This window comes from Dipodomys merriami, unplaced genomic scaffold (assembly GCF_024711535.1).
Source record: "Dipodomys merriami isolate MVZ:Mamm:240054 unplaced genomic scaffold, mDipMer1.0.p SCAF_28, whole genome shotgun sequence".
Lineage (NCBI taxonomy): Eukaryota > Metazoa > Chordata > Mammalia > Rodentia > Heteromyidae > Dipodomys > Dipodomys merriami.
Window position 1 is genome coordinate 17,319,945 of NW_027204270.1, and position 26,982 is coordinate 17,346,926.

At 47.3% G+C, this 26,982-nt stretch overlaps 1 protein-coding gene across 3 annotated transcripts; it reads left to right on the top strand.

The window, feature by feature from the left end:
* Nucleotides 1-207: 207 nt before the first annotated feature.
* Emc1 (ER membrane protein complex subunit 1) lies at nucleotides 208-26,982 on the top strand. Of its 3 annotated transcripts, none has more exons than XM_070037805.1 (23): nucleotides 208-323; nucleotides 3,402-3,526; nucleotides 3,809-3,874; nucleotides 4,113-4,206; nucleotides 4,971-5,099; nucleotides 6,381-6,507; nucleotides 7,137-7,286; nucleotides 7,558-7,725; nucleotides 8,156-8,227; nucleotides 8,546-8,605; nucleotides 10,521-10,643; nucleotides 11,533-11,629; nucleotides 12,142-12,264; nucleotides 14,615-14,814; nucleotides 14,978-15,127; nucleotides 15,987-16,148; nucleotides 16,703-16,822; nucleotides 20,874-21,011; nucleotides 21,691-21,864; nucleotides 22,257-22,467; nucleotides 23,605-23,689; nucleotides 24,998-25,127; nucleotides 25,272-26,982. In XM_070037805.1, exons 1-23 carry the CDS (start codon nucleotides 229-231, stop codon nucleotides 25,449-25,451), a joined length of 2,979 nt encoding a protein of 992 aa, XP_069893906.1. In that variant the 5' UTR covers nucleotides 208-228; the 3' UTR covers nucleotides 25,452-26,982. The 3 variants fall into 3 exon arrangements, with proteins under 3 accessions (XP_069893906.1, XP_069893907.1, XP_069893908.1); XM_070037806.1 differs by having other exon boundaries at nucleotides 12,145-12,264; XM_070037807.1 differs by lacking the exon at nucleotides 208-323 and adding an exon at nucleotides 1,922-2,003.

Sequence of the window (26,982 nt, forward strand, 5' to 3'; positions counted from 1 at the left end):
CGCGGGGAGCCGCGGCTGTCGGCCGGGCCACCGGCGGGAAGCACTTCGTCCCGCGCCTGCTGAGCCACTTTTGGGGAGTGCGGAGGCCTCCGAGTCCCGGGAGCCCCACCGAGGGCGTCGCGTGCGACGGCACCCTCCTCACTCCCCCTAAGTCTCGGGTCCCGGGCGGGCGGGGCCTGCGGCCCGGTGCGCGACGGGCCCGCGGTGGGCGGGGCCTGCGGCTCCATCATGGCGGCGGCGCCGGCTTCCCTGTGGTGGCTCTGGGCTGCGCTGCTCGTCCCTGCAGCCGCGGTCTACGAGGACCAAGTGGGAAAGTTTGACTGGTGCGTACGTATGGGGGTGGTTGGGGGAGCTGGAGGCGCGTGTCCTGCGCCTGCTGGACGTTTCCACGGAGCAGGGTCGGCCACCGAGCTTAGGGCACCGGGCCAGGGGAAGGCGTGGGCTCCCCCCGCCCCTGGTTCCGGAAGGAAGTTTTTGAGAGGTCAGCCGAGGAGTTGGAAGCTGAGCGCGGGGGGCTCGTCCACGCCCGGCCTGTGTGGAGGACTGCACAGGCTGCACGCTCTCGGAGCCGAGCCTGTCATCCAGGCTTGCTTTGGGGTTCCCGTCGGAGGTCGATGATTCGCACTTCCCCAGGCAGGGCCCCATTTGGGTGACTGGTGACAGATGACTAGCGTCCCCGGTGTCAATAGGGACTTCTTGTCTTACAAGTCCTAAGCAGAGTCTTCTTCCCCTTCAATCTCAAGGCAGCCCTAAGATCAAGACTTGGCTGCCCCGAGCTCTCATCATCCAGAAAGTTCCATGTATTTATTTATTCATCTCTTACTAAGGCCAGAACTCAGGGCTTGGACAGTGTTTCCTTTTGGCTCAACGCTGGATCTCTTCTACTTGAACTATAGCTCCACTTCTGGCTTTTTGTTGGTTAATTGGAGAGGGGAGTCTTAGGGACTTTCCTGCTCGCCCTGGCTGGCTGGCTTTGAACTAGGATCTTCAGATCTCAGCCACCTGAGTAGCTGGGATTACAGACATGAGACATTGGAGCCTGGCTGTCTTTCCCTCCCCCCTCCCTCCTTCCCTTCATCCTCTCTTCTCTTTCTTCTTCTGATTTATTTTTTAAAATAATTTTTTGAGGCTCACTATGTTGTCCAGTTCTGCCTCAGCCTAATAGTTGGGATTATAGGTGCATGCCGCCCTGCCCGGCACCTTTCTCAGATTATAGGTGCATGCCGCCCTGCCTGGCACCTTTCTCAGATTATAGGTGCATGCCGCCCTGCCTGGCACCTTTCTCAAAGTTCTGAAGATTGGATATCTAAGGTAAAAGTGTTGATAGATGGTTTCTCATAAGACCTCTTTCCTGGTCAGTATAGCCTTCCTTTTGTGTGCACGTAGAGCTCTCATATGGCTCTGTGTACATCTTTGATGTCTAATCCTCTTAGACATCAGTCCTATTGGATTTGGGCTCTCCTTTTGACCTCATTAAACCTGATTCCTGTTTTTTTTTATTTTGTTTTGTTTTTGGTTTCTTCTAATACACTAGATTCTATCATATGCAGTATAGGCTTTCTTACACATTTCCATCATGTCTGGGAATATATTGTTCTTTATGTACTGAAAAAGTTGTTTATAGTTAGCATCTAGGAATAGGAGGCTAGCATCTAGGAATAGGAGGCGTGGCTCAGTTGGTATAGCACTGGTCATTGATCGAAAAGTGTCAAGTCCTTAACTTGAATCCCATTTTAGATCTGAAAAAAAAGAAAAATAAATATAGTTAGCAATCTCCAATTAGGTAACTCATATAAAATGCATACTTGTAGTATACTTCTGTATTAAATTTTTTGCTTTCAGACTTAGAACCAGGGAACAGTTTGATACTGTGAAGTATAGATAAGCTTCTATCTTTGTTCTTTTCAAGGTTTTAAAGACTGTATTGCCAGTGGTGGTCTGGCAAGGTCTACTTCCAAAAGCAGATGAAGGTACTGGCTTGATCACCAATGCTTTCCATAATGGTATGGAAATGTTCAGTTCCCTCCATTTGGCCCTCATAGATCTTGTCTATAACACACTCATTGATAAGTGTGTGGGCTGGCAGGAGGCAGGAAGCATTATAGTTTGTCCGGCCAACTTTCACATTGTATTTTATTTTTTATTTATTTATTTATTTTTGGTCCAGTCATGGGGCCTGAACTCTGGGCCTGGGCGCTGTCCCTCAGCTCTTCAGCTCAAGGCTAGCACTCTATCACTTGAGCCACAACGTCACTTCGGCTTTTTTTCTTTTTGCTTATGTGGTGCTGAGGAATCGAACCCAGGGCCTCATGCATGCAAGGCAAGTGCTCTACCACTGAGCCATCTCCCCAGCCCCACACTGTATTTTAGTAGCTTGCATGTATAAGCTACTTGGACCGTTGTATTCCCCTACATGGGCACCATCAATATGGGCATAGCATTCTGATAAGTGGTATGTGATAGTTAAAAGCATTCTGTTTTAGGGCAGGCTGTATTTATTTATTTATTTTTGGTTGGTCGTGGGGCTTGAACTCTGGGCCTGGGCGCTGTCCCTCAGCTCTTCATCTGAAGGCGAGCGACCGCTTGGAGCCACAGCGCCACTTCCAATTTTCTAGTGGTTTATTGGAGATAAGAGTCTCACAGAGTTTCCTGCCCAGGCTGGCTTTGAACCTCAATCCTCAGATCTTAGCCTCCTGAGTAGCTAGGATTCCAGGCCTGAGCCATCAGTGCCCGGCCAGCTGTATTTATTTTTATCCTGGATCACAGATCATTGCCCAGCACAGTAATCAGTTTTACCCTATTTTTCTCTAAATTGCCCTTGGTAGACCATATTCTTGACTTCAACAAACCTCTGTGCTGAATGTAGTGGTCCATACCAATAGTACCAGCAGTCTAAGGGTGAGTTTAGATTGAAGCCAGCCTGGGCTAAAGAGAAAGAAAGGGGTGTGGAGAACAAAGTCCTGTCCTAGTCTGGGCAGTTTTATTGGATACTTTCTTCTCTTTTTTTGGAAATGTTGTCCAGGTAGAAAGAAGGTAAAAAGATCTTATTTCTGTGCTCATCAAGGCAGGGCCTGGGTGTCTCTGATTTATAGGCTGAGTGCCCAGTCCTGCTTTTAGTGAATACAAAGCAGATTGTAGCTTTAGTGGGGTATGGGCCAGGGGCTCTTTGGGGGAGTGTTACTTCTTGAGTAAGTATGTATATATATTTTACTGGAAAACTTGTGCCTTTGCTTTAGACTCTGCTGAATGAGAATTTTGCTTTTGGTCAGATCTCTTCAGTAATAGACATTCCTTCTGTGTGGCACAGTAGTTGTGGTGGTGATCTCCCAGGTCTTTGTCTTTTCTCAAGCTTTTTGTACAGTGATTTTTCTGCTCCTTATGCCCCCTGTACTCTTCCACAGGAGACAGCAGTATGTTGGGAAGCTCAAGTTTGCCTCCTTGGAATTTTCTCCTGGATCTAAGAAGTTGGTTGTGGCCACAGAGAAGAATGTGATTGCAGCGTTAAATTCTCGTACTGGAGAGATCTGTGAGTGAGCTGCACAGTCTGGGTGGTTTGGGGTGGGAATGTAATTCACTTAGCAGACACCATGGGGACACATGAAAGTGAGACAGCTCTGTCACCACTGATCATAGTGAATCTGAGCAGCCTGTGGCTTGCTATACCTGCCTGGATGCTTCCTGAGGTAGGGACATGTTGGCCAAAAGATGCCTTTCTTAATGGTGGTGGTGCAAAGACCTCCTCAGCCCACTTTTAGTCTTCTTTGGTCATGGTAATATCCATAGGATATTTATGTTTTTTGTCTTTCAGTGTGGCGCCATGTGGACAAGGGCACCGCAGAAGGGTCTGTGGATGCCATGCTGCTTCATGGACAGGGTAAGCAGAGGCTAGCAAACTCTTTCTCTCATGGCATCTTCCCCTCTCCTGTTCCTTGGTTCCTTCTATTGTGTAGAGTCTGATGTGGGAAGGAGAAGGGGTGCTTCTGGCAGTGAGGGCATATCCCCATTAAACATCTATTGGATGTATAGTTCAGAGTTGGGACCAGTGTTCAGGGACCTTAAAGGCAATAGAGAAAGTGTGAGAAATGACTCCCTCCCCATCTTTTCTCTTACAGATGCAATCACTGTGTCAAGCGGAGGCCGCATCATGCGTTCCTGGGAGACTAACATTGGGGGCCTGAACTGGGAGATAACCTTGGATAGTGGCAGGTAGGAGAAGAAGCTGAGTTTCATTGTGGATGAAAGGTTTTGCTGGAGTGTGGAACTGCATAGACAGCAATTCTGGGCTGTTTGGCTTTTTCCAGGGACCACTGGAGAGGCAAAGTGCATCAGACATCTTGATGCACTTTGATCTTGTGGGGCACATATATTTACAGCAACATTTATTGGGTGCCATTAGATGCAGCCTTGTATGGATATGCAGTGTTTATTCTTATTTATCCTGTCTAACCATAATGTGTGAACTTTGCTGTGTTCTAGATGTGAGAACATATTTAACATTTTGCATGTTTTAGTTTTGTGTTTAGAAACACAAAGCTTGAATCACTGTCTCGTCTTTGCAAAGTCTGTTTAAGCTATTGGGGTCTTTGCATTAGTGCCCACATCTTGCAATCGTAATTCATGTGGTAGACATAGGCAATGGGGACACACTTGTCAATGTGAGACAGCTGTTATCAGGTTCATACTTAGCTGGGGAGGTAGGCTTTAGCTCAAGGACAGGTGTGTAGTAGCAGGTTGTCCTGGCTGTTGTGAAGTTCCAGGGGAAGGAATAAATAACTGTTAGATTTTTGCGGGGGTTCAGGGAAGCAGTTTGATCAAGTGGTTGCAATGTAGCCATTCATGTTGGCTAAGGACAGGCAGAGTCAGAATCAACATGTTTGATTCTAAAGCCTGTTTGCTTCCGTACCAAGGAGCAGTGGCAGCAATAGGACTGTCTGCTCTAGCCTGAGGTTCTCACCTGTATCTATGCTTAGTTTCCAGGCACTCGGGCTGGTGGGGCTGCAGGAGGCGGTGCGCTATGTTGCTGTCCTGAAGAAGACTACTCTTGCCCTCCATCACCTGTCCAGTGGGCACCTGAAGTGGGTGGAGCATCTTCCAGAAAGGTATGGCCTGGTGTTGGTGTCCTTTTCCCCTTCCTCCAGCCCTCTTTCTCTTTTCAAGAGCTACAGCAGAGCCCTCGTGTTGCTGTGTGTGATGTGGTACATTTGCTGGTTATAGGCCTAAGCACAAAGGCTGTGGCTGTATTTGGAGTACTTCCTTTTCAGGAAGGAGAAAACTTCTAAACTGGGACACTGGAGCTGGCCAAGTAAGAGAGCCACTTTCTCATAAGCAATGTGGTGCTTTGGAGTTTTTGACTTCTAGCGCAAGTTAGATTGAACCTTTCATTCATAATGAGTTAAAACAAGATGAACCCAGAGGAATTTTGAGATTAAAGGCAATAGAATGTGAGTTTTCAGATGTTTTCAAGAGGTCCTAGGAGTGGAAAGTGCTGAAGATGAGGGAACAGAACAGAGGGGAGGGGAGGAAGGAAGGAAAGATAACCATCTGTGGCTATCTTCAAAGTTTAGAGCAGGATCAAAATTTGCACTCTCTTGAGTATGGTGGTACACATCTCTAATCCTAGACTCAGGCAGGAGGTAGAGCTGGAGTGACCTAGAAGAACACAAACCAAAAAAACAACTCAGATTCCTGTAGGGCCAGAAGAGAAACATCCATAAGTCTGTCAGACCCATGGCGACTGTTAGGACCTGCGGTATGGCAGCCCACCCCCAGAAGGAGGTCTTACTCAGGTGATTGTGCCCTGTGTGCATGTAGGTAGGCCCAGTGTTGTCCCTCTTTAACTTTTGTTGTTGTTGTTGTTGGTTGTGGGTCTTGAACTCTGGGCTTGGGCACTGTCCCTGTGCTCTTCAGCTCAATGCTAGGGGTCTACCTCTTGAACCACAGAGCCACTTCTGATTTTCTGCTGGTTTTTTGGAGATAAGAGTCTCACAGACATTCCTGTCCAAGCTGGCTTTGAACCGTGATCCTCAGATCTCAGCCTCCTGAGTAGCTAGGCTTACAGGCCTGAACCACTGGCACCTGGCGCCCCTCTTTAGCTTAAGAAAGGCTAGGAATTTGTTTTTATATAGTATGGTGAGGTCCTGGTTTGATCCCTAGCACTGCAAAGAAACTTCAGACACTCCTCCCGCCAAAAAAACAAACAAACAAAAAAACCCTAGAAAACAAAGACAAAATCTAAAATGTGGGATCCAAATAAAGTCTATTTGGGGATTGTTAGTTTGTGGTAGCTGGCTAAACACTGGCAGCCTGGCTTTGGAAGATCCCTGGAGATGTTCCTGTCTTAGAGCTAACACTATTGTCATGCTGTCTCTTGTCTCTCTTAGTGACAGCATCCACTACCAGATGGTGTATTCTTATGGCTCTGGGGTGGTGTGGGCCCTCGGCGTTGTTCCCTTCAGCCATGTGAACATTGTCAAGTTTAACGTGGAAGATGGAGAGATTGTTCAGCAGGTATGGAGGGCATATGGCTTGAGGTGCCTTGGGAGTGGAGAGTAGATTTGATGGAGCCTTCTTTATACTGGGGACCAGGGGACTTGGCTGGGCAGATGCAAAGGCATTCATGGTCTGTGATTCACATCACTTGCCACTGCCATGTCCTCATCTGCATGTGTTTATAAAGTACTTGTGTTTGCACATGGGGCTTTTCTGAGGTGGCTGAAGGTACCCAGCTTGGGCTGAGCATGTGGCTTAGTGGTAGAGTGCCTGCTTAGCATGCATGAAGCCCTGGGTTCCATTCCTCAGTACCATGTAAACAGAAAAAGTTGGAAATGGCACTGTGGCTCAAGTGGTAGAATGCTAGCCTTGAACTAAAGACTTAGCTCATGGACAGTACCCAGGCCCTGAGTTCAAGCCCCAGGACTGGCAAAAAAATAAATAAAAATAAACGTACATTTCCAGAAAATTCTGATGGTTCATCTGTGGAGGCTCTTGAGGGGCTGGTGGCAGGCAGTGGGAGTGAAAAAACTCCTTTGGGACCCGTTCCACAGAGCCTTTGAGCTCAAGGTCCTCTGTGGGGTTCCAGCAGTGATCTTGCTGATGCACTGAGAGGACAATAAGGATCCTCCATGTCTTGTATTCAGGTCAGAGTTTCAACCCCGTGGCTGCAGCATCTCACCGGAGCCTGTGGTGTGGTGGATGAGGCTGTCCTGGTGTGTCCTGACTTGAGCTCTCGTTCCCTCCAAACTCTAGCCCTGGAGACAGAGTGGGAACTTCGACAGATCTCCTTGCAGGTGAGAGGCCTCACCTGCCCTAGGCATTGTCTGGGGACTTAGCAGAGGTGACAGGATTCCTTGGGGGGGGGGGGTGGTGGTGTATTTCTGGGTGGTTTTGCTGCTTCCTTTCTGAGCTGGGCAGCCATGGGGAGAAGTTCAGGCCTCTGGGTGACCTGGTGTAAGGAAATGGTTAGTTATGTCCACTGGCAGAGTGGGGCAGAGGATCCGCTGGGTAGAACAGCAGCTGATTGGCTTCTCTCCCTGATCCTCTTTTTCTTGTCTCCCTCAGTCTCTCAACTTAGAGTTTGGGAATGGTTTCCAACCCCGGGTCCTCCCCACCCAACCCAACCCAGTGGAACCTTCTCGGGCCCAGTTCTTCCTGCAAGTGTCCCCAAGCCACTATGCTTTGCTGCATTACCACCACGGAGCTCTGAGTCTGCTCAAAAACTTTCCCCAGGTAACCACAGACACCTCGATGGCTGGGGTGCAGGTGGGTGTAATGAAGACAAAGTTGCTAGGAGGCACTTTTTAGGCCCAAGACCTATAACACCATTCTGTAAGGGGTTGGAAAGGAGTAGCTGGAGAGTAGGAAAGGGAGTACACAGGATCTTTAGTAAGTGTTGCCTTACTATGGAAAGGTAGAGATGACAGTCAGAGCCTCTCTATAGATAGCAGCGCAGTCTGGAGTTTAGGTGACCTGTGCCTGGGCTGGAGGGAGGGAAGAGTTCTGTTAGATGCACCTGGGGCCTCCCTTTGCTCTGAGGCACTCAACGTTGGGACTGCTTTGAACTTGTAGGTCAGGGCCTTCCCCTGACTAGAAGTGATCCTCTGGAAGGCTGCTGGTTAGGACAGCCCCATTGGGAACTGACACCTTGCTTTTTCCCTAGACTGCCCTTGTGAGCTTTGCCACCACAGGAGAGAAGACAGTGGCCGCAGTCATGACTTGTCGGAATGAGGCAGTGAGTACCAAAAGTAACCATCAGACATGGACTTCCTCTCCTTGTGTCTGCTGGGATCCCTGGCAGTCAGGAGTCTGGTCAGGTTTAATGCAGGAGGGGGAGGCTGCTGAAAGGTGACTTCTTGCTTCCCCTCTACACACCCCCTTCTAGGCCTGGTGATATGACCATTTCACTTTCTCCTGGAACTGTTAAGGGGTGCATGGGCTTATGGGTAGGGATGAGAAATGAGGTTTGCTTTTCTCTAGTGCTGAAAATAAAAGCTTTGTTTTGGTGACTGGAAATGACCCTGGCTCAATTTCCTCCTTTTTCCTCTACTAGAAACCAAGCAATTCTGAAGATGGCTCAATGGCGAGCTTTTCAGAGAAGTCCAGTGCACAGGTAGGGTGACATTGGGCAGCGTGACAAGTCTGGGGCCACTGAGGAAGTTAGGAGTGCTGAGACTAGTAGGTCTCCTCAAATTCCCAGCTTCATGTAAGCTCTGAGTTCTGTAAATTGAATGGTGTTTGCTTTGGTCCTTTTTCATGGTTGGTGATGAGGTAGAATCTCTGGCATTTGTTCCTAACCTTTTTCTCCTTTGGGCCTCAATTTCTGGATTTCTCTCAGGAGCCAAGGCCTGGTAGAGCTGAGTAGTCTTTTGTGTTGTGCCACTAGGTGGCAGTGTAGGACCCTGGCTAGAGTTGAGGCTTTGCTGTGGGTTTTCTCTGCTTGTTCTTGGTCACAGTCATACCTCTCTTTGGAAAGTCTCTGCTACACTGTACCTTCCAGCTTCCTTCTAAGATAAGTACATTAGTTGTTTATTTACTAGGAATATCTCTTTTTTTGTACTTTTTATTGTAGAAATTCTGTACAGAGGGTTTACAGTTACATGAGCAAGGTAATGAATACATTTCCTATCGAGCACTGTTGCCTCCTCCTTTGTTTTTCCTCTATCATTCCTTCCCTCCTAAAACCTCTTTTTTTATAGTAGTTGTTTATTTACCAGGTACTTCTTTTCTGCTTTAGGATTTTTTTTCTGCTTTAGTTTTGTTCTGTTTTTGTTTTTTTGGTCGGTAGTGGGACTTGATCTCTGGGCCTGGGCACTCTCCCTCAGCTCTTCAGCCCAAGGCTAGTGTTCTACCACTTGAGCCACAGTGCCACTTCCCGTTTTTTGGTGGTTTATTAAAGATAAGAGTTTCATGGGCCGCACACTGGTGGCTCACACCTGTAATCCTAGCTACTTAGGAGGCTGAGATCTGAGAATTATGGTTCAAAGCCACCTGGGACAGGAAAGTCCGTGAGACTCTTATCTCCAATAAACCACTAGAAAATTGGAAGTAGTGCGGTGGCTCAAGCGGTAGAGCACTTGCCTTGGGCTGAAGAGTGCAAGGACAGCACCCAAGCCCCCAGTTCAAGCCCTGCTACCGACAAAAAAAAAAAAAAGAGTTTCATGGACTTTCCTGGCCAGGCTGGCTTTGAACCATGATCCTCAGATCTCAATCTCCTGAGTAGCTAGGATTACAGGTATGAGTCACTGATGCCCAGCTTAGGATTTAGTTTTTCTTTGATTCTTACTTTTCATTGCATGCATTCCCCTCTAGTCTGAGTTTTTTTTTGTCCAAGATTGGGACTTTTGAGTTTGTTCTTTTGTGCATTGGCTGGTGCTCTTCTACCTGAGCCATGCCTCCAACCCCAATCTGAATTCTTTTTTTTGTCAGTAATGGGGCTTGAACTGAGGGCCTGGACACTGTCTCTGAACTCTTTTTGCTCAAGGCTAGCACTCTACGACTTTAAGCCACAAGTGCCATTTCTGGTTTTTGAGTGGTTAATTGGCAATAACAGTCTCATGGGGACTTTTGTGCCTGGGCTGGCTTCAAACTGTGATCCTCAGATCTCATCCTCTTGAGTGGCTAGGATTATAGTGTGAACCACCAGCTCCTGGCTTGTCTGAATTCTCCTATAGGATATTTTTCCTCCTTGGACTTTTTATTTTGGTGCTGATACTAGGGCATGAACTCGAGGACTTGCATTCAAGACTGTTGCTCTATCATTTGAGCCTAGCTGGTGAGGGAGATTCTTTTTTTTTTCTGTCAGTCCTGGGGCTTGAACTCAGACCTGGGCACTACGCCTGTGCTTTTGCTCAAGGCTAGCACTCTTATCATTTGAATCACAGTGCCACTTCTGTCTTTTTCTATTTATTTGGTACTGAGGAACAAACTCAGGGCTTCATACATGCTAGGCAAGTACCCTACCACTAAGCCACATTCCCAGCCCAAGGGAAATCTTTTTAATTGATCCATCCTGTTTGTACCCCTAGGACTCATTGATGTGCTTCAACCAGACCTATACTATTAACCTCTACTTAGTGGAGACAGGTCGGCGGCTCCTGGACACTGCAATTTCCTTTGGCCTGGAGCAGAATGGTACCCGACCTGAGAAGGTGAGTCAGAACCTCTGCCTTTAGACTTCATCCTGATGCTTGTCAGTGTGGGGCCAGGCTACAGCCATGGGCTGCATGTAGATGTGGGTGCTTGTTCTTCCTAAGCCACAGACTGGTCATCAGTAAGAGCAACAGCAGGCATTATGCCCTGCTGCCACTGCTCAGCCTTCAGCTTGTGTGATATTGTCACAACTGTCTCAGTAGTGGTTATTACTGACCTGGTTTACAGATGGAAGTACGGCCTAGTAGTATTCAGTCCCCTGACTAGAGCTGCATACCTAGTAAGATGTGTAGCAGGCATTCAGACTGTCTGAAACCCTAGCTGCACTTGTCATATTTCCTAGTGTCCTGTGGGACATGGAGTTGTGTTCCTCCACTTCTTGGCTATGGCTTCTTCATCTCTGAAATAGGAAGTCCAGTCCTGGCCTTCTACTCTGTGAGCTATGACCTGGGCACGGGCAAATGATGTCATACACTCAAGTCCATGGACAGTGCAAGGGCCCAGGACCATTGCTTTGCTTACTCCTTGGATTTTATTTTATTTTATTTATTTTTTGGGGTCCGGTTGTGGGGCTTGAACTCTAGGCCTGGGCGCTGTCCTTCAGCTCTTCAGCTCAAGGCTAGCGCTCTACCACTTGAGCCACAGCGCCACTTCCGGCTTTTTTCTTTTTTCTTATGTGGTGCTGAGGAATCGAACCCAGAGCCTCAGGCATGCAAGGCAAGCGCTCTACCACTGAGCCACCTTCCCAGCCCCGACTCCTTGGATTTTAAAGTGATAGCTGTATTGATTAAACATCAGTACAGGGCCTGGACCTCAGGCCTCTCCTGACATCTTGGGATGTGGTATGCCCAGAGGCATCTGGATTCTCACTGACTGCTTGGCTTCCAGCTGTACATCCAGGTGTTCTTGAAGAAGGATGACTCAGTGGGCTACCGTGCTCTGGTGCAGACGCAGGACCACCTGCTACTTTTCCTGCAGCAGCTGGGTGAGTGTACCTTAGCCAGCCCTCTGCGGCCAGCCTGCCCAGGAGTTCTGGTAGGCTGGTTGCCAGTCATGGATCATGTGGAGTGTGCCCTGAGCATTTTCCCCAAGGCCACCTATCCTGCTGTTCAATAATTCCTTAGTGTTCCAGGGTGGGTTTAGAACCTTCCTCACTTGACATCTTCATTCCAGTGCCTCACTCTGTCTGCTGTTTCTGGTTTTTTTTTTTTTTGGGTCTGGTCGTGGGGCCTGAACTCTGGGCCTGGGCGCTGTCCCTCAGCTCTTCAGCTCAAGGCTAGTGCTCTACCACTGGAGCCACAGCGCCACTTCAGGCTTTTTTCTTTTTGCTTATGTGGTGCTGAGGAATTGAACCTAGCGCCTCAGGCATGCAAGGCAAGCGCTCTATCACTGAGCTACCTTCCCAGCCCTGCTGTTTCTGTTTTTATACTAGCCACCTAGAAGAGTCTCCAGAGGGTCAGGGAGGTAGGCCGAGTTCTTGTAAACTGTTTTCTGTAGCAGGGAAGGTGGTGCTGTGGAGCCGTGAGGAGTCCTTGGCTGAAGTGGTGTGCCTGGAGATGGTGGACTTGCCCCTGACTGGGGCACAGGCTGAGCTGGAAGGAGAATTTGGCAAGAAGGCAGGTATGAACCAAAGGGGTGGGGCAGCAGAGTGGCTGTGGGGCTGGGTTGGCTGGTTGGATCTCATGGTATCCCTAGCTTCCTGGGCTCATCCTGATGTTTCAGAGGAGCTCTAGCGTGTTTGTAGCCCTTTGGTGTATACATCCAGTCTTTTTGTGAAAGACCCTCCATGGGGAAGTCTGGAGGCACAAAAATCTTCCCTTAGGGAAGTGGTGCTGTGGCTCAAAATGTTAGAGCCTTAAACAAAAAAGCTCAGAGACAGTGCCCAGGCTCTGAGTTTAAGCCCCTTAACCACCACCACCACCACCAACATGAAAAACACTGTCTTGCTGGGCATTGGTGGCTCACACCTGTAATCCTAGCTACTCAGATGGCTGAGATCTGAGGGTCACAGTTCAAAGCCAGCCCAGGCGGGAAAGTCCATGAGACTCTTATCTCCCAACTAGCCACCAGAAAACTGGAAGTGGCTCACAGTGGTAGAGCTCCTGTGGCTCAAAGTGGTTTCTACCACTAGCCTTGTCTGAAAAAGCTTTAGGGACAGTGCCCAGGCCCTGAGTTCAAGCCCCATGACTGACAAAAAGAAAAAAAAACAACCTTCACTTAGTACAACAGTAGCTGTTATTGCCTGAGTACTTAATACTTAAAGTGTCATACCATGTCATTGGGCTGGGAAGATGGCTCAGTGGTAGAACGCTTGCCTTGCATGCCTGAGGCCCTGGGTTTGATTCCTCAGCACCACATAAGCAAAAAGAAAAAAGTGGGAGGTGGCGCTGTGGCTCAAGTGGTAGAGCTCTAGCCTTGAGCTGAAGAGCTGAGGGACAGCGCCCAGGCCCAGAGTTCAGGCCCCACGACCTCCCCCCCCCAAAAAAAAATGTCATACCATGTCAGGTACTGTCTATACATTGTCCCCATGTGCCTAGAGAAAATAAATGGTTCTTTTTATTGTAGAGATAGCCCAGTACCTAGCCCTGTGTGCTTGATTCACGCCATTTCCTGTCAGCTCCCCTCATCCACCTCTCTCCTCCCCCCCCAGTCATTCATCCAGCTCCCTAGCCTATATAAGCTGTTGAGGGCCTACTCTGGGCAAGGCACCCCACTGGGCGGCACACATTTTCTTAAGCTGAAGATTAATTTGACTTTACTATTTGTTTCTGCTACCTGGATCCAGCAATTCAAGGTAAATCCTGCTCTTTGCTGCTTTGTTGCTTGTTGCCTGCCCACATAGCTCGCTTTTGGTTGTTTGTTTATTGTGATTTGCAGCAGTGAGGTACGTATGTATGCGGAGACTGCTCTGCTTGTGCCCTGTCCCTTCTGCCCCTCACTTTCCTTCCTTGAGCTGAGGTGGATGGAAAACAGATGAGCGAAGGCACTGCTTTAGTAAGCATTTCCTGTGTACTGGCATTGTGCTAAACTGTAAATCATATGTACGTCATATGATTTAATTTTTGCACCAACTTCTGGGCTATAGAGCATTTTGTAAATGAAGAGTCAAAGCACAAAAATTAAATACATTTTCCCAAATCACATGGTTGTGGAGACTGGAGCTGATTTTTTTTTTTGGTACTGGTTCTGGGGCTTGAACTGAGGGCTTGGATATTGTCCCCGAGCATTTTTGCTCAAGGCTAGCGCTCTACCTGTGGCATCTCACAGACTTTCCTGCTTGGGCTGGCTTTGAACTATGATCCTCAGATCTCAGCCTTCTGAGTAGCAAAAGTGACAGACATGTACCATGGAGCTGAATTTTAATCCAGGCCTTCCAGACTCCAAGACCTTGATGTTTACCATGTTACTTAGTACCTGTGACCAATTTCTGCTCTGGTAGCAGAGATGGGAAGAATGGTGGCCTCTGGGATAGAGTCAGGGAGAGAGAGGGAGTGATGGCCCTTGAAATGGGCCACAGGAAGGCCTGTGGGCCTTTAGGAATGCAGCAGTGGGAAATGGAAGCACTGTTCCTGATCCATACACCTGCACCTTGTGCCCCTACATTTGCACTTCTCTGGCTTTGTTGGCACCCCTACACCTTCCCCTAGCCGACCTGGATGCAGGCTGTGGTTGAGACATTCACAGCCTGGCTATATCCTGCATGACTGGTCCTTAACCCACTAGTCCCTTATTGTAAGTTTCCAGGCATATCAAGTCCTAAGAGCAAGCAAGGTAAGGTGGTTTTGGAACAAGCTTGTGCATGGCTGAACCTGAGTGTGAGACTACGGGTATCAGACATAGATGGGCTTTTAGCCTGGAGTGCGAGTGGCTTGAAGGCTCTGCAGGAGAGGGAGAGGTCTCTCTCTAGGAAAAGTACACTTTGCTGGACATCTGGTCTGACATGTAGTATGTTGCCTTTCTCTGACACTAGATGGTTTGTTGGGGATGTTCCTGAAACGCCTCTCGTCTCAGCTCATCCTGCTGCAGGCATGGACCTCCCACCTCTGGAAAATGTTCTATGATGCTCGGAAGCCTCGAAGTCAGATCAAGAATGAGATCAACATTGACACTTTGGCCAGAGATGAGTTCAACCTGCAGAAGATGATGGTGATGGTGACAGCCTCAGGCAAGGTGAGGGAGTGAGCCCCAGGTGCCAACATTGTAGAGTTCAGGGGTTGGGAAACAAAATGCTTTGTTAGGTAGGGGATAGTGCTGCTTCCAGTTTGCAAGGATAGAATCAGTCCTTTGGTTTCTTTCTAGTTGTGAGCCAGGCATTCATTTGTTTATCTTGCAGCTTTTTGGCATTGAGAGCAGCTCTGGCACTATCCTGTGGAAACAGTATCTGCCTAGTGTGAAGCCGGACTCCTCCTTTAAGCTGATGGTCCAGAGAACGACTGCCCATTTCCCCCACCCCCCTCAGTGCACCCTGCTGGTAAAGGACAAGGTGAGCCCAAGGGGCGGGGCTCTTCTAGTGTTTTGAAATTTAAATTTCTTCTAATCCTTTGTGAATCTGAGTCCAAGAAAAAATTATTCAGCGGTTAGGACTCTTGTTCTTGCTACTTTTTTGCCTGGGTGGAGGAACTATCCAGCTCAGATGTGGAATTGACTGGAAAATGGTTCAAAGGCTGTTGGTAGCTGAGTGTTTACTTGTGTCTCTGTAAAGGGAGAGCATGACACAAAGAGTTTGATATGTCTTTCTCTCTAAAGTAGAATGGACTTTTCTGGATCCATTCTGACAGTTTTATGACTGGGGAATTTGGCAGTTGGCAATTGGTACATGACTTTTTAGGCTCTCTGCTACTAAGCTGAACACCTAGCCCAGTTTTTGACCTTTTGATCAGTCCTGTAGCATGTTTAGTTCTTTTTTTTTTTTGGGGTCCAGTTGTGGGGCCTGAACTCTGGGCCTGGGCGCTGTCCCTCAGCTCTTCAGCTCAAGGCTAGCGCTCTACCACTTGAGCTACAGCACCACTTCCGGCTTTTTTTCTTTTTGCTTATGTGGTGCTGAGGAATTGAACCCAGGGCCTCAGGCATGCAAGGCAAGCGTTCTACCACTGAGCCACCTTCCCAGCCCCAACATGTTTAGTTCTTGATGGCTTAGGATGGAGATGATTTGACATTTTTTCTTTGCACGTTTGCCTAGGGGATCATCCAAGTAAGTTCTTTCCTTTAGAACTTATTTTCTACAAAGAGGGCAAATGTTAGGGAATTCCTCAAAACTTAGCTGAACTCTTAGCATACCAGGTTTACCTGTACAACTTGCATTCCTCCCATGTTAGAGTCTGACAGTTTGCCACCCATTTTAGGAAACAGGAATGAGTTCTCTGTACGTCTTCAATCCTATTTTTGGCAAGTGGAGCCAGGTGGCTCCCCCAGTGTTGAAGCGCCCCATCTTGCAGTCCCTGCTTCTCCCAGTCATGGACCAAGACTATGCCAAGGTGTTGCTGTTGATAGATGATGAGTACAAGGTACTGTCTTCAGCATTATGGAGGCATCCAAGTGCAGCTGGGTGTGGGGGTGGGGGTTAGAGATGGAGTGCTCTCTATAGTAAATGCTTCAGGGCATCCTCTCAGAGACACGGCTGCTATTCCTGCCCTAGTGAAATTTAAATCCTAGACAGAGTTCATTAGACTCTGGTTCCATTAAGATTGCTGCTTTAAAGCTGGGCAGTGGTGGCTCATGCCTGTAGTCCTAGCTACTCATGAGGCTGAGATCTGAGAATTGCAGTTCAAAGCCAGCCCAAGCAGGAAAGTCTGTGAAACTCTTATCTCCAATTAACTACCAGAAAACCAGAAGTGGACCTGTGGCTCAAAGTGTTTGAGCACTAGCCTTGAGCAAAAAAAGCTCAGGGACAGTGCTCAGGCCCTGAGTTCAAGCCCAGTGAGTGAAGAAACAAAAAAGATTGCTGCTTTATGCTTCAGGATCTCTTTGATGGAGAAGCAGTAACAGGTGGTGGGAAATGAAGCCTGAGATTCTTGAATTCTCCTTTAATGTTTTTTGTGGGCCATTTGGGTTTTTCAAGGTCACAGCTTTCCCAGCCACTCGCAATGTCTTACGGCAGCTACATGAGCTGGCTCCTTCCATCTTCTTCTATTTGGTGGATTCAGAGCAGGGACGGCTCAGTGGATATCGGCTTCGAAAGGTAAGGAAGCAGTGCTCCAGAATGACTCTTTGTAGGGCTTCTAGTATTTCCCCATGATTTGACTAAGAGGCCAGTCAGACCACTCCTTTAGTTATACACTTTGACCAGCACAGTCTGTGTCTACTTCAGTCAGTTGTTCACACTGGTGGGGAAGCTGCTGTGGGCAGAGATGGCTCCAGATGCCACTGATCGAGCAGTGCACTGTAGGCTATGTCTCTGCCCTTGTCCACCTTTTTCCACAATCTCTTTCTATACTGCAGGCTGTGTTTCTCCATTTGGAGGATGAGAGCTATGAATAGTGACTGAGTAGTGATTGTGAGTTTATACAAAGGTGATACTGGCCAGCTTGCTACAACATGTGCTTTGGGTTTCAGTTCTATAAATGGGATCACTTTTCTGTTTCTGACGTATCTGAACCTTTGTGCAGACATTGATACACATTGGCTGTCAAGGTTACAAGAGGCCTTAGCCTTGTTAGCAGGGCTGTATAGAATGGGTATATGCTTACCAGGAAGCCTTCTGCTACTGTCCTGTGAAGCCTGTAGAACTCACACAGAGTTTGAGATTTTGAACCCAGCTGCCTGGTGTGTAGTCCAGTTTTATTACTTTTTTTTTGTACCTGTACTGGGGCTTGAACTTAGGGCATGGGCACTCTCACTTAGCTTTTTTGCAGAAGGCTGGTGCTCTACCACCAGTGCCACTTTCGGCTTTTTCTGTTTATGTGGTCCTGAGGAATCGAACCCAGGGCTTCATGTATGCTAGGAAAGCGCTCTACCACTAAGCCATCTTCCCAGCCCTCTCTCTTTTTTTTTTTTTTTTTAAACTATGGTCTTGCTATATATCATGAGAGACATGTTCCACTATATCTAGAAAAAACATTCCTTAGCCTTGTGTGTGATGAAAAATTCTTCCAAGTTCATAAAAAAGATGGTTCTTTGGAGCTGGAGGGAGTGAAGTGGATGTGTGTTTCTTGAATCAGTGGAGTCCTAAGGATGTTATCTAAGCCAGCCATAAACAAAGGAGACAAATGAGCTTTTCATGGATGTATAAGCCAGGGCTGAGCTTAAGAGTTTGACTCCAAGCAAATTACTGCCTTTCTTCTCCCTTGATGACCTTACTCTCTAGAGATGCTTTAATGAGTTTCTAAGTTTTCAAAGAAGGTTGTAGCAAACAAGGTTTATTTGTTTTTGTTTTGGTCATGGGGCTTGAGCCACAGCACCACATTCTGGTTTTCTAATGGTTTATTGGAGATAAGAGTCTCACGGGCAGGAGCCCGGGCTGGCTTTGGGCTGGCTTTGAACCGCGATCCTCAGATCTCAGCCTCCTGAGTAGCTAGGATTACAGGCATGAGCTACCGGCATCCGTTTATTTGGTTTTTATTTGTTGTGGGTTTACTGAAAAAGGGTCTCCCTGAGTAGTCTGGGTTGACCTTGAACTCCAGATCCTCTTGCCTCTATAAGTGCTGGGATTATATGTGTTTGCTACCAAGTCTGTTTTATTTGTTACTAATCATTTTTTTCCCCCTTTTTGGTAACACTTCTAGAGCTTGAGCCCTTTTTTGCCTAAGGCTAGCACTCTACCAGTTGATATACAATTCTACTTCTACCCCTTTGTGGTTAATTGGAGATGAGTCTCATGGACTTTCCTGCCTGGGCTGGCTTTGCACCAATCTGTCTCAGCCTCTTGAGTAGCTTGGGTTACAGGCATGAGCCACCTGCCATCTGGCTACTAATAACATTTTTATTAAAATGCAGGATGTCAATACTTTTTTTTTGAATCAGAGGTCCTCAAGCAAATTGTGAGCTGCCCTTCCAGCCCCATCCTAGCTGTTCCCCCGCTACCATTTGTTGGGTCCGGGCCATGGCCTTTCTGAGCATTTATAATACAGTAGTAACAGCTACATGCGTCTATCTATATGTCTTAAAAATTTTTTTTTGTGGGCTAGGGTTTGCTTTTTAAGTAGTAGAGTTCCTGCCTAGGAAGGACAGGCCCTGAGTTTAAAACCCAACACACACATATGCATACACAAAATATAAACAACCTCCCAAAACAAACCTACAACCCCCAAAAAACCCAGGAAAAGAACATAGAAACAACTTTTTTTTTTTTTTTTTTGGTGCTGGACCTGGGGCTTGAAACTGAGCTCTTTTGTTCAAGGATAGTACTCTACCACTTGAGCCATAGCTCCACTTCTGGCCTTTTAGTGGTTAATTGGAGATAATAGTTTCATGTACTTGCCTGGCCTTGCTTGGAACCATGACCCTCAGATCTCAGTCTCCTCAGTAGCTAGGATTATACCCAGCTCAGAAACCCATTTTTTGAAGTAAAATGTTGAGAGAACTCTACAGAATATTTGTTACGCCTTGCTGGCTAGAGCACACCCTGTTGATGGCAGTGAGATCAGGAGAGCAGGAGCACCCTCCTAGGCATGAGCCCATAGCCTCACAGGGCTCTAGCACTCCATATTGTGGGCGAAGAATTATGTGCTGAACAGTGTGTACTGTTTTCCTCTACAGAGCCACATAGCAGATGCGTCAGACTCCTACCAACTTAGCCAGTTACCACTGGACCTTAATCAATGGTAACATTTCCTTGGAAAAAATCTTTCTTACTGGCCTTTTGTTTTTTCTTTTTGTGGTACTAGGGTTTGAATTTAGGTCTTTGCACTTGCTAGGGAAGTACTATACCACTTGAACCACATTCCCAGCCTTTTTTTTTTTGTCAGTCGTGGGGCTTGAACTCTGGGCTTGGGCGCTGTCCCTGTGCTCTTCAGCTCAAGGCAAGCACTCTACCTCTTGAGCCACAGCGCCACTTCCGGTTTTCTAGTGGTTTATTGGAGATGTCTCACGGATGTTCCTGCCCAGGTTGGCTTTGAACCGAGATCCTCAGATCTTAGCCTCCTGAATAGCTAGGATTACAGGCGTGAACCACTGGCGCCCTGCACCCAGCCCTTTTTGCTTTAGTTTTTTAAAAATTAAAAAATTATTATTATTTTTATTTTTATTTTTTTTTATTTTGGTCGGTCGTGGGGCTTGAACTATGGGCCTGGGCACTGTCCTTCAGCTCTTCAGCTCAAGGCGAGCGATCTACCACTTGAGCTACAGCGCCACTTCCGGTTTTCTGGTGGTTTATTGGAGATAGGAGTCTCACAGTCTTTCCTGCCCGGGCTGGCTTTGAACCGTGATCCTCAGATCTCAGCCTCCTGAGTAGCTAGGATTACAGGCGTGAGCCACCAGCGCCCGGCTTAAAAAATTATTTTTTAAAGATAGGTTTTTGTTACTTTTTGCCTGATTTCAGACCATGATCCTCCTATATCTCTTAGGCCTTCTACCACTTGAGCCATAGCTCCACTTCTGGTCTTTTAGTGGATAATTGGAGACCAAATAAAAAAGTTGTTTCTATGTTCTTTTCTTGGTTTTTTTGGGGGTTGTAGATTTGTTTTGAGAGGTTGTTATATTTTGTGTATGCATATGTGTGTGTTGGGATTTAAACTCAGGGCCTGTCCTTCCTAGGCAGGAACTCTACTACTTAAGGCAAACCCTAGCCCACAAAAAAATTTTTTTTAAGACAGATAGATAGATACATTTGGGATCAAAGGGGTGACCTATTATGTCTGGCCTTTTAATACTTTTCTTAATCAAAGTGCGAGTTTAAAACTTCTTCATAGGCCAGATTCTTTTTTCTTTTTTTTTTCCTGTGGGGCTTCAACTCTGTTCCTGAGCTTTTCAGCTCAAAGTGAGTGCTCTACCACTTGAGCCATAGCATCACTTCTGGTTTCCTGGTGGTTAATTGTAGATAAGAATTTCATGGATTTTCCTGCCCAGCTGGCTTTGAACCATGATCCTCAGATCTCAGCCTCCTCTGAGTAGCTAGGATTATAGCCGTGAGCCACCAAGTCAGATCTTCATTGGAATATTTCAAGGAGTCTGATCTTCTGATCTTATTCCTTCCAGCAAAAAGGCCTCAGAGATTGAACAGGAGTACTTGTCAGCTACAGCTGTCTCAGGCCTGTATACCTGTTGTGCTCACAAGCACTTTTGTCCTGATCTAGGATCTTACCACTGAACTGAGCTGGGAGCTGACCATTCCTCCAGAAGTACAGCGGATTGTCAAGGTGAAGGGGAAACGCAGCAGTGAGCATGTCCATTCCCAGGGCCGGGTAATGGGCGACCGCAGTGTGCTCTATAAGGTATAGCACAGCCATGGAGCTTGGTACATACATGGTCTTGGACAAAGCCGTTTAATCCCTTAAAGCCTTAATTTATTGCCTGTAAAGTGAGAATATTTTGTGTGTGTGTGTGTGTGTGTGTGTGTGTGTGTGTGTGTGTGTGTGTGTGTGTTTGTTTGATTCTGGGCATTGACTTCAGGATCTTTCTCATGCCACAGAAGCACTTTACCAATGGGCTATATACTTCCTGCCCCAGATAAAATACATTTTTCTTAAGGCTCTTGGGATGATTATGTAAAATACTTGTGTTCACCAGTGCTTGGCATATGGTAAAACTACCTGATGGTTGTTATCGTGTGCGCGTGTGCGCGTGCGTGCGTGCATGTGTGTGTATTTTTTTTGGCCAGTCCAGGGGCTTGAACTCAGTATGGGCACTGTTCCTGAACTTCTTTTGCTCAGGGCTAGCATTCTACCACTTGAGCCACAGTGCTACTTCCAGTTTTCTGGTGGTTTATTGGAGGTAAGAGTCTCACGGACTTTTCTGCCTGGGCTGGCTTTGAACTGTGATCCCCAGATCTCAGCCTACTGAGTAGCTAGGATTACTGCTAACTAGTTCCTCTGCCAGGCTGGTGTGCTCACAATATAGCCAAGCGGATGATGTGTCATCCTGATTCTAAAGGAGCTTTTCCTCCCTCCCCAGAGCCTGAACCCCAACCTGCTGGCTGTGGTGACAGAGAGCACGGATATTCACCATGAGCGCACATTCATCGGCATCTTCCTCATTGATGGTGTCACGGGGCGCATCATCCACTCCTCTGTGCAGAGGAAAGCCAAAGGCCCTGTTCATATTGTGCATTCAGAGAACTGGGTGGTGGTAAGGAGTTATACCAGGAGCATGAGACAGCTCATGATATCTCCCTGCACTTGAAATCCTTTCCAGAAACCCCCTTGCTACTTCGTGTTCCCTTAGGATCCCAACCTCCCTGGATGGCAGCCAAGGTTCTGGTTAGGGGTGCTGGTGCTCTGAATTCGGACTATCTAGTTTGATCTCAGCTCTTCCTATTCCTCACTGTCCAACTTTGAACTAGTGATAGGAGACCAGTGAAGTAGGGATAAAAATAGTCACTTCCAGTCTGGCTCAGCCATGCCTGGCATTTGTTTTTACTGTGGGACCTGTAGCTAAATGTGTTAGGTGCCCTCTAGTGTATTTCCCCTTACCAGCTTATCCAGGGGCCAAGCCTCAGCTGCTTCCCTGTCACCCTGCAGTACCAATACTGGAACACCAAGGCTCGGCGCAATGAGTTTACTGCCCTGGAGCTCTACGAGGGCACCGAGCAGTACAATGCCACTGCCTTCAGCTCCTTGGATCGTCCCCAGCTGCCCCAGGTCCTCCAGCAGTCCTACATCTTCCCCTCCTCCATCAGTGCCATGGAAGCCACCATCACTGAGCGGGGCATCACCAGCCGGCACCTGCTCAGTGAGTATCGGGAGGCCTCTGGACTGGGGGACAGAAGGCGATGAACTGTCTGTAGAGCTGTTTGACCACCTGCACAGGAAGGTTGGTGACCAGGCTCTATTTCACAGGCAAAGCTTTTTTAGTTTTGTTTACGATAAAGATGTCCACTTTAGCCAGGTGCCGGTGGCTCACCCTGTCATCCTAGCTACTCTGGAGGCTAAGATCTGAGGATCACGGTTCAAAGCCAGCCTGGGCAGGAAAGTCCATGAGACTCTTATCTCCAATTAGCACCAGAAAATCAGAAGTGCTGTGGCTGAAGTGGTAGAGCGCTTGCCTTGAGCTGAAGAGCACAGGGACAGCACCCAAGCCCAGAGTTCAAGCCCCACGACTGACCAAAAAAAAGAAAAAAAGATGTTCACTTTACATTTAGTCCTCATTTCTGGTGATCCTCTTCCCTGGTAGTTTTGAAAATTTACCTGTGATATTCCCAACATAACCTGTGCTGACTTGGGATAGAAACTGGTATGATCTCATCCTGTCCAGTCTAGTGACTCTCAGCTTTGGCAAGCACTAGGTATTACTATCTGATTGTCAAGAGGAAGCCAGCCCTCTTGGCAGTTTGTGGACTTGGATCATCATTACTGAAACTGGTGCTGTCTAAGACTGCCTGGTCCTCTGCCCTGCCAGACTACCTACCACAGCAGTGGACACCAGCTCTTCCATGCTTACTGGGAGTTGTTACTGGATGGAAGGACAGGGATGAGGAGATCCATGACCTTCCACACTCTTTGATAACCATGGCTTGCTTCTAGAACTGAATTTTCTGGTAATTTAGGATGATCTGACCTATGGAGAAACTAACATCTAGAGTCCTGAGAGTTCCATTCACACCTATGCATATTACTGGATTACAGTTTTTAGCTTCTTAAGGGAGGTTCATTGACCCTTTTGAATTTATTTTTGGTAGGACTATGGTTTGAACTCAGGGCCTTGCACTTGCCAGGCAGGTGTTATACTGCTGAGCCATGCTTCTAGCCCTGTTTGTTTGGCTTTAGTGTATTTTAAATTTCTGTGGTAATAGTATTTTGGTAATATGAATATAATAACACTCTCGATGGGATTGCATATGTGTGAACACTTACATTTCCCCCCCTGCAGTTGGGCTGCCTTCTGGAGCAATTCTTTCCCTCCCGAAAGCCTTGCTGGATCCTCGACGCCCAGAAATCCCAACAGAACAAAGCAGGTGAGACCCTTTGGGCAGTGCTAAAGGCTCTGGCCATAAGGAACTTGACCTTACTGCTTAACCTTGGTCTTTAATTGGCCATGGTTGTCGTGGTTTGCTGGGGCCAGGATGAAAGCAAATCCAACAAAGAACTCTGTCCTCCTGACGCTTACATTCTACGGAAATGGACAATAAGTCAGTAACAAGTAAAACATGTAGGGTCAGGTACTTGTAAAGACAGGAAGAAAGGATACTGGGATTGGCTACGAAGGATGTGGTAGAGAATGTGCACAGGAACCTTGAGATGGGTGGCTGGGAAAAGTCCCTCTGGAAAGGCAATTTGTTAGTGAAAACCTGTAGTGAAGGGATTCACCATCTGATACTGGGGGGAGAACAGTCCAGGCAGAGGGAAGAGGCAGCATAACGGATGGTCCTGAGGTTAAGTCTGAGGGCAGAGAGGTCAGGCCTGAGGTGACCTCCCAGGAAGGAAGGCCACAGAAGTCCTAAAGACCAGATTGTGTGTAGCAGCCAATAGTATATTGACTGTCAGCAGTACCTTGTATTACCTACCACCATTTCTCCATTTTCCTCTCTTCATTAGGAGTGTAAACAGGTGTAGGTAGGGAGAGGAAGGAGTGCATAAGGACCAGAGGAGTGTGCCTTGTGGCACTGCATGAGAGTGCTTGGATCACCAAGCTGGGAAGATGTGGGGGGGATAATTGGGTTTTTGGAGATGCAGAACTGAGGCACTCCTAAGAATAGCAGAAAGCAGGGTTAGTGGCTCAGGGTGTGGGTTCGAAAATGCCCTGACTTTGCTCTAGTGTGTAGTGCTGGTCAGCTGTGTTATAGGCTTTGGTTTAGAACAAGGCAGGAATCCAGAGCTCAGTCTTAATCCCTCCAATAACCTTCCTTCCTATATTTAGCTGCCAATTTTTTTTTTTTTTTTTGGTCAGTTGTAGGGCTTGAACTCTGGGTGTGGGTGCTGTCGCTGAGCTCTTCAGCTTAAGCCTAATGCTCTACCACTTGAGCCACAGTGCCACTTCCCTTTTTTTTTCCGTGGTTAATTGGAGATAAGAATCTCATGGACTTTCCTGTCCAGACTGGCGTTGAACCATGATCCTCAGATCTCAGCCTCCTCAGTAGCTAGAATTACAGGCGTGAGCCACCAGTGCCCGGCTTCAGCTGCCACACGTTTAATCACTAGTACAAGTAGACATGGAGGGAGATTTGAGGTTAGGTATGTGGCATGGCACCCATGCAGGACTCAGGAAGGGCCACCAGGAGGTCTCTGGCGGTTCTCAGTGTCCTGTCCTGGCTGGTGTTTTGCAGAGAGGAGAACCTGATCCCATATTCTCCAGATGTACAGATCCATGCAGAGCGATTCATCAACTATAACCAGACAGTTTCTCGAATGCGAGGTATCTACACAGCTCCTTCAGGCCTGGAGTCTACTTGTCTGGTGAGTAGAGGCTACAGCTGCCCTGTGGGATAGCTGCTCTTGGGTTTCACTCCTGGGGATCCCATTTCCTTCAGTAAATTACCTAAGTCTGAGGTTGCAGAGGCTCACTGGCTGCTGTTCTAATTCTCTGTCTCTGCTTTCCAGGTGGTGGCCTATGGCCTGGATATTTACCAAACTCGAGTCTATCCCTCCAAACAGTTTGATGTCCTGAAGGATGACTATGACTATGTGCTCATCAGCAGTGTCCTCTTTGGCCTAGTTTTTGCCACTATGATCACGAAGAGGCTGGCACAAGTAAAACTGCTTAATCGTGCCTGGCGGTAGAGGCCCAATTTTTGTGCCAGAGTGGACAGAGGGATAGAGGGAGTTAGCTAAGCAGCTACCGTGGTTTGGTGACGTTTGGCGGAGGTTTGTGTGTGTATGTGTGTTGGGTTCTTATCTGAGAGGTGTAAGGTGTATCTTCACATGGAATCGGACACCTTTTGTGGACAGACATGGTGTTCACCCAGAACAGCTGAAGAGTTCCTGTACCTGAGAGACTCCCCTAAAGCTGCTGCTTGGGTTTCTTTACTCATCCAAAAGTCTTCAAGAATGTTCCCCCCCCCCCCCCCCCCAAGACCTCTCTCTGTGTCAGTACTGGGACTTGGACTCAGGGCCTTATACTCTCACCTTACCTTTTGGCTTAAGGCTAGTGCTCTACCACACCTTGAGTTTGAGCCACATATCCACTTAGAGCTTTTTGCTGGTTAATTGGTAGGTAAGAGTCTCAGACATTTCTGCCTAGGCTGGCTTCAAACTTTAATCCTCAAATCTCAGCCTCCTGAGTAGTTAGGATTACAGGCTGAGCCACCAGCGCCCACCTGATGTCTCTCTCTTGTGAGGCTTGTTCAAGTGGATTTCTGTTTGCCTGCCTTCTGTGCCCCTATCTTCTAGAGATGTTCACCCCCTGCCCTTGCTTCAGTTTAGCTAACTCCGACCCTGTGCCTTTGCCTTGATGGTGGGGACTAGGGCCCATCCATAGCTGAGGTCCAAGCACTGATCTGGCCTCTCATGCCTGCTCTCCAGTGTGACGCAGATGGAAGAGTCTGTACATGGTGTCACAATTTTAACTAAGTCTCTGGTTTTATGCTGTCATTCATTAGGTTGGGTTTCCTAGTCTTTGTCCAAGTCAAGTATATCCAGCGTCTTGGTGTAGTGAACATTGCCAGTGCCAGTCTCCTGAGATAGGTTAGAGCAGAGGCCTGGTTAGAACTACTGGATTTTCTGACCTCTTATTGAGATTTCAAGGGAAGAGAGATAATCTCATAAGCTCTCATTTTACCAATAGGCTGGCCTACTCTCTTACAATCTGGGAAGAGAAAGCTATCTGTTTAAGAATCCTATTATTTATTTTAAGCTTAGATTTTTTTTTTTTAAATTTTTGGGTATGGTATTTGAACCCAGGGCCTCTCATACATCAAGCATGCATGGTCACTAAGCTATATTCCCAGCTAGTTGTTAGAAATAAATTTACATGTGGGTCAATATATTTCTTTTGAAATAAGGTTTTAAATCTTAGTGATTTAACTTTATGTGTGTGTCTGTGGTATATCCTTGATTCTGATATAACCTTTGAGGTTTTAAATTCTGCAAGGGTAGGGGTAGAGAACTGATACTAAGGATGTTTCATTACTGATTGGCTGGGCTGCTGTGTCTCTGCTACAAATGAAAGGAATCCTAATATGTTTCTTTGTTCTTGGACTTGGGGAAAGAGGGTCTTTCTCTTTATTGTGAAGAACAAAACATGGGTTAGCCATTTCTGGCCCTGAGGTGAGAGGTACACTCAAGTGTTGGAATAAAGCTTGTGACGAATGAT

Excerpts from the sequence above, each read along its gene's own strand:
- Emc1 (XM_070037805.1), top strand. The coding sequence starts at position 229 with ATGGCGGCGGCGCCGGCTTCCCTGTGGTGGCTCTGGGCTGCGCTGCTC. Across the intron at positions 7,726-8,155 it reads TGCTCAAAAACTTTCCCCAG|ACTGCCCTTGTGAGCTTTGC; the intron begins GTAACCACAGAC and ends CTTTTTCCCTAG. Across the intron at positions 25,128-25,271 it reads GCCTGGAGTCTACTTGTCTG|GTGGTGGCCTATGGCCTGGA; the intron begins GTGAGTAGAGGC and ends TCTGCTTTCCAG.